The 7,181-nt window shown below is 44.6% G+C and overlaps 1 protein-coding gene across 1 annotated transcript in view; it reads left to right on the forward strand.

Moving 5' to 3' along the window:
- The window catches only part of aldh1l2 (aldehyde dehydrogenase 1 family, member L2), a 34,336-nt gene extending 27,867 nt beyond the window's left edge, over positions 1–6,469 (forward strand). The window contains exons 16-23 of the mRNA XM_079494851.1: positions 9–96; positions 557–650; positions 764–863; positions 973–1,071; positions 1,247–1,412; positions 2,405–2,510; positions 3,486–3,685; positions 4,645–6,469. Coding sequence (XP_079350977.1) covers positions 9–96; positions 557–650; positions 764–863; positions 973–1,071; positions 1,247–1,412; positions 2,405–2,510; positions 3,486–3,685; positions 4,645–4,700 — 909 coding nt within the window. The 3' untranslated portion in view covers positions 4,701–6,469. The remainder of the gene's footprint in view (positions 1–8; positions 97–556; positions 651–763; positions 864–972; positions 1,072–1,246; positions 1,413–2,404; positions 2,511–3,485; positions 3,686–4,644) is intronic.
- Positions 6,470–7,181: the final 712 nt, after the last annotated feature.

Below are 7,181 nucleotides of genomic sequence, written 5' to 3' on the forward strand. Positions count from 1 at the left end.
TTCGACAGGTCACTCCACTGACTGCCCTGAAGTTTGCTGAACTGACGGTGAAGGCTGGCATTCCTAAAGGAGTGATCAACATTGTGCCAGGATCAGGTAATAAACGGAGATGAAAGGGATGAAGTGGCCCTTAACCCCTTTTGACCTGGGAACGATTCTACAAATGCCTTCTAAATCCTGACAGTTTTCTGAAAAACGTTCGCTCTGAAAGAATATATTCAAACATTTGGACCACATTTTCACGATTTTTCAAAAATAGCAGACCTACAAGCTCATAGCGCGGCACTTGGTGCCGCTCTATGAGCTTGTACATCTGCTATTTTTCAATAGCTAAAGCATAACATAATGCTTAGAACACCAAAAGGGGTTCCCGCCCAAAATGGGTTAAAGAGTAGTTGTTGTTCCTGACTTCCTGCATTAATGAGGGCTCATTAATAGTTTTGCAAATTCCTGTGAGATGGTAATTGGTAAATGAAGACATGAAATGTTCCGTCCTTAACGCGTTTTAATTACTCTTCTCTCTCCTCCTCTCCTCACCACTCCTCTTGCCTGAAAGGCGGCATGGTGGGACAACGTTTATCAGATCACCCTGACGTCCGCAAGCTTGGCTTCACCGGCTCCACTCCGATCGGCAAACAGATCATGAAGAGGTACAGTAGCATTGGTCACCGTCCGGAGGTGATGAACAAAGTTGGGGTTTTTTGGTACGACTGAATATCATCCGTTCGATGCTCACATAACAGTGTCATTTCCCGTTCGGCAGCTGTGCTCTCAGTAACCTGAAAAAGGTTTCTCTGGAGCTGGGAGGGAAGTCTCCCCTCATCATCTTCGCCGACTGTGAAATGGACAAGGCTATTCGCATGGTGAGGAAAAGAGAGTTAGACATGCATGGAGAGAGAGAGAGAGAGAGAGAGATGAAGTTGTTCCTTCTTATTTAACCCTTTCCATTGTTCCCAATCTCCCTCTGAACAGGGCATGAGTTCTGTATTCTTCAACAAAGGCGAGAACTGCATCGCGGCAGGGCGCCTGTTTGTGGAGGAGTCTATACACGATGTGTACATCGCGCGAGTGGTGAGTCCCTGACAAAGTCCCTGACAACCGCTGTGTCATTTAGCCAGCTGTTTGCAATCACTTTTGTTAGAGGTAAAATCTTCCAAATTCATTAGTGGGCAGCACAGTGGCTCAGTCTCTCCAACCTACAGTACAATTCTAAACGTGTCATTGCTCCCATGTGTTCTCTCTTGAGGTGGAGGAAATTAAGAAGATGAAAATTGGAGACCCACTGGACCGCTCCACGGACCACGGCCCCCAGAATCACAAGGCCCACATGGACAAGCTGGTGGAGTACTGTGAGATTGGGGTGAAGGAAGGAGCCACACTGGTGTATGGGGGCAAACAGGTGGACAGGCCAGGTACGGCACCCCCCCCCCCACACACACACACACACACACACACACACACACACACACACACACACACACACACACGGGCCAGGTACGGCACCGACATAACCTGTGTAGTAGGCCAGGTACGGCACCGACCTGTCAACCACACTAGACACTTTTAAACCGACAGACCCTGAGTAGTAGTCAACCACACTAGACACGTTTAACCACGTAACCACATGAACCCTAGCATAGCTATGGTACAGTATGCGACTGCAGGAGATCAAACTCCTGCGGCTGTGGCTCAGGAGGTAGAGCAGGTCGCCCAATGATCCCTGGGTCGGCGGTTCGAATCCCGGCTCCTCCTGTCTACATGTCGAAGTGTCCTTGGGCAAGACACTGAACCCTACATTGCCTCCAATGAGTCGGTCGGTGTGAGCTCGCCACCATTGGTGTGTGAATGTGGGAAGTGAGGACGCTGGCGACGACTGTTCGCCGCTTCACCTCCCAATATATGAATGAATGCGCACTTGGAAAAGCGCTATAAAAAATGCAATTCATTATTATTAACTTAAATAAGTCCATTGTCTGACACGCTCCACTTAACAAAAGGAAGATTCCCTGGATCCAAGCAATGCGTTTTAAGGGGTTTTGTTAAAGCATCATAAAGAACTTAGTTAAAAGGGTGCTCAAACCTATAGCAACACAATCACAACGATCAAAACTAATAAAGAAAAAGCGAATAAAGCAGTCAACAAAAAATGCTGCTTTAGGGTTTAAAATGAAGTGGCTAAGCCAATCTACTTGTAGATCGGCTATATTCGATATTTTGCTAATGTTTTGCCCAAAACAGGGCAAAACAGGGACGTTTGTTAGGAGTAATTTCCTAATATTTAGAGAATAATTCCTGTAATCCCCGTCCAGGTTTCTTCATGGAGCCCACAGTATTCACCTTCCTGTAATCCCTGTCCAGGTTTCTTCATGGAGCCCACAGAATAATTCCTGTAATCCCTGTCCAGGTTTCTTCATGGAGCCCACAGTATTCACCGACGTGGAGGACCACATGTTCCTCGCCAAAGAGGAGTCCTTCGGTCCTATAATGGTGGTGTCCAAGTTCAAAGAAGGGTATGCTATGACTGAGCAAATATTAGCCTGATTATCAGACTGTAGCTTTCTTGAAGCTTCAGTCTGACATTGTCTCCTGTCTGAGCGATTTCAAGGGGGAGGGGATTAGAATTTCCCTCAACCCTCTGTGTTGCGCTGCGTGATGACGCTGAAAACGGGACTCGGCGCTGATTGGTTGTTCGTTAGACCCCACCCCCCCACCACCGATTCTCATTGGATAATAAATTTTTCTACCGAAGAAATTATAGGTTCACAGTGCAACACCAGACCAAGAGATGCAGTCCACTCAGAGAGTGGGCGGGGTCTTTGGGCTGGATCCAGGCTAAGCAAATATAGCATCGTCAACAAATAAAAACTACACTAGAATGTTGGGGAGGGACTAGTGGAGAAGAAATCCAGTAGAACTAAAAGACGAGTCATTTCATGTTTGGTTGCACTGGGGTGATCCATCCATCCATCCATCTTCAACCACTTATCCGTAGTCGGGTCGCAGGGGCAACAGCTCCACCAGAGTGCTCCAGACTTCCCTCTCCAGAACAACATTAATGACTTCCTCCTGGGGGATTCCGAGACGTTCCAAGGCCAGTGAGTCGATGTGTTTCCTCCAACTGCGCCTTGGTCTGCCCCGGGGTCTCCTCCCAGTGGGACGTGCGTCGAGGACCTCCCTAGGGAGACGCCCGAGAGGCGTCACTGGGGTGATGCACTCTGAAAATAGCAGATCAACAATCTGCTGCTTGCACAGTATGTCAGGCTATTTTCAGCATGCAACCAAGTGTAAAATCGGTCATTACGACGACATCAAGGCCTGCCAAAATACATTTTTGGCGACAAAACATCTATGGACTAAAACAAAATTTGCTGTCAAAATCAACACTGCTCCACACACACACACACACACACACGACTCACGAGTGTCAAATAGTACGACTTCCTGTCCCGTAAACCCCATCCTGTGTCCCCCCCCCCCCCCTCCAGTGATGTAGAAGGCGTGCTGCAGAGAGCCAATGATACAGAGTTTGGCCTGGCGTCCGGCGTGTTCACCCGCGACATCAACAAGGCCATGTATGTGAGTGAGCGTCTGGATGCTGGAACAGTATTTATCAACACGTACAACAAGACGGATGTGGCTGCACCTTTCGGTGGCTTCAAACAGTCCGGCTTTGGAAAAGACCTTGGTATGTACTACAATTATTATTGTTCATGGGTATGATCATATACTGTACTGCTGATGACGCTGCTGTCAGCAGTATAGAGCGTCGCAGTCCCGCCTCCTACCCTGGACCAGGAAATGATTCTCTATAGCAGGGTTCCCCAATAGGCGGCCCGCGGGCCATTTGCGGCCCGCGGAGCGCCCCCTTGCGGCCCGCGGAAGATTTTTTTTTTTAAAAAAACATTTTTTTTTATTTTTTATTTTTTTGGTGGGGGGGGGTCCCAGATATAAATGGCATTAAATGGGGGTCAGTAGCCTATGCATGTCAAACTGGGCATCCTTTTCAAATGGGGTCCTGCCCTGAAAATGAATTTTCAGGGCAAGACCTCGACCTCACGCGTGCGGACTCGGCCCCAAGCCTGGTACCCTAGTCAAAATATGGCCCTCGAGGAAAATTAATTGGGGAACCCTTCTCTATAGTATGATAACTATGCTGCATCATTGAGAATTTTCAATTTGTGGTCGCCCCACACTCCAGTGCTTCATTATGTCTCATCTTCTCCTCTTATCTCTGCCCTTGGTTAACTGTCTCTCTATACTATCTAAATTAAACATAAAAAGCCAAAAAGCATCTAACAAACGGGTGATTCTTAAAGGACCACTTCACCACTTTTCAACCTATCTTCATATAATAGGTCCTCACTAATAATCATGATAAAATGGCATGATTTTTTTCTGTGTCTCATAGGAGTTTAGAAACCGTCCTCCAATGACATCATTAGGCAGATTTATTTTTAAACAAGATTTCTTTTTACAAAAAATGTTTAGATTTTCATTATTGTGAGAACTATGGCTTCCATTTTCGCATTGCAACTTTTCAGGACTAGAAAGCCTGCAGTTTCTATTAGCTTGTATTCCCCATTGATGAATTGCGCCATTATCATTTGACTAATCTGTCGTTGTATCCCTGCATTTTGTCCACAGGAGAGGATGCTCTTAATGAATACCTCAAGACCAAAACAGTGACTGTGGAATACTGATGAAACCCCTCCTTGTGAACTTTGTACCCAAAATGACTATCGGAAGCGCAGCTTCAAGTTCAGCTTTGCTTTCGTGCTGCGTGTGAGATACAGAGGAAGAGGCTCTGTTGTGTCTCTGTTGCTGCCTGGACAACGTGACTGAAAGAAGTCTTAACCACATTAACCATTTATGGCTCATTCATAGTCTGGATTTCCGGTGGTGAGGTGACCACCGCTCCGGTGGTGAGGTGACCACCGGAGCTGAAATAACGTTGAACGGTGGTGAGTAAAAACAGAGAGAAGGGCTGGGGTGGTGGCGGTGGTTTGCTCTTCACCGCGGCTCAGTGACGTCATGTTGTAGTTCGGTGGTCACCTCACCACCGGAAATCCAGACTATGAATGAGCCTTAAGACCTACATTCTACAAATGCCTGCTAAATCGGTAGTTTTCAAACTTTGCTCCTGCCAAGGACCCCCAAATTGACGTTTATTTGACCACGGACCTCCATCTGAAAATGTTTTGTGCCACAGGGACACCCAGAAGAGAAGATATGTGTTAAAATTAAAAAAATCAAACACTGAAGATTTTTCAAAAATAATTAAAAAAATAGCAGATGTACAAGCTCACAGCGTGAAACGCTGTGAGCTTGTACGGCTGCTATTTTTGAATAGCCGACACTAAAACCTAAAATGACACGGATGCTTTCCCGTTTTTAATGGGTTAAACCCTGCCATCCATATTTTTGGGCATTGCATTATAGGTGAACATCTTCTTTATTACACATTTTTTCTAGATTGTTCTTATTTTTCGTGTCAAAAGTAGCAGACCGTCAAGCTCACAACGCGGCGATGCGTTGTGAGCTTGTAGATCGTCTATTCGAACAGCCAAAGGCAAAAGTATAAAATGGGGCTCGGGTAGTTAATAAGGGAAACTACCTACTAACACTACTCATATGAGTTGTTGATGGGTTTTGGAGCTGTAAAGGATGAATCTATATTTTAGTTTGTGAAGACTGGGGTAGTGTGTTTTTGGTTTAAGATAGATCTATGGATCTATGGAAGATCATTTCATTTGTTCAAGACTTCAAACACATGTCAATACTATCTTAGTTAAACTGAGATAACAATAAATGTCAGCTGTTAGTTGTCACGACTATGTCCAGGCCTTAGCCATTTTAAATGTTTTAGTTCGGTTTCTATTTGAGCCATTTTATCTGGTGCCTCCTTTCCCTTTTTTTAAAAAAACACAATCACACTGTTGTGTGCTCTTAATCTCACATCTCTGGGTCCTATGTTTTAACTTAAAGTATTCCCATCTCCCTAAAATTTCAGTTTTTGTAAATATTTTTTTAACAAAAGAAGAAAAAATAAATAAATATTTGCTATATTTTGACATGTAAGAACACTGTATGTAACATTACATTGTTTAAAAAAAAGAGCCTGATTCTAGAGATGTTTACACAATTTAGGAATATACAAAACGCTATGACGCACTTCTGAAAATACATTTCTACAGTATTTGTCCTACAGACGGAACACGGCCAGTAAAGGTCCCCACACACAGATCGCGTTTTTCGGATTTCTAGCGGCGTTTCTCCATCGGTTTTCCGAAAAACGTGTCCAGTGTGCAACCACCTTAAGGGCTAGGAAATGCAGTGTTTTCATTGTATGTGCAATTCTGAGACATCTGCCAGTGAGGAAGTTAAAAGGGAAGGAAACAGAATATGTTCTCAAACTGTCGATAACCAGCCACAATTGTTATACAATGGTGAATAAAAAAAATCAGTCAAATTGTTTGTTTTTGTCACCATCATCATATGTAAATTGTAATGGGACCTGTGAGAAGGGTAGGAACTAACTTTTTGTCAGGCGAAACCTGACATGAATTAGTCAAATTTAATGATGACTTTGGCTCCTATAGTCGGGACCAGAGTAATCTAGTAAGAGAGTGGTGACCCGCTTTGATCTCGCCGCAAAGCGGGTGCTATGGGCGATAGTTCCAAACATTGCTCCTATGGCTGGAACTATTCCATTGAGATAGAATGAGCACTTCCGCATTCCATTGTTACAATGAGAGTCAACGGGAGTGTCATTACTCTCTTACTAGATTACTCTGGTCGGGACCTAGTCCTGATTGGCTGCCACGCACGCTGCTGTCATGTATTGGTTACTCATACTCACATGACCAGGAAATGGGTAACGGGAAGCAGGTAACGGAAATCTTTAGAGACACCCAATGTTGTGTAACGTAATGTTATGATTGAGACCGGCCGGTTGAGAGGAGCGTTCGTTACTAAATAAAGAAACTAGCGCTTCTTTCACCTGACAAATATCACTGTGATCATTTCTTGTTATTAGTTCACTGACTGCTGTGGATGATTTCAACCTCCTATACTCAGCTATTCGTGTAGATTTTTGTCTTACACAAACATCAAATTCCCATTGACAATGAATGGGAAATAGACAGTTTCTATTTTACGTCACGATGATAAGAGTGCCCCTC

This window comes from Electrona antarctica (assembly GCF_951216825.1).
Source record: "Electrona antarctica genome assembly, chromosome: 23".
Classification (NCBI taxonomy): Eukaryota; Metazoa; Chordata; class Actinopteri; order Myctophiformes; family Myctophidae; genus Electrona; species Electrona antarctica.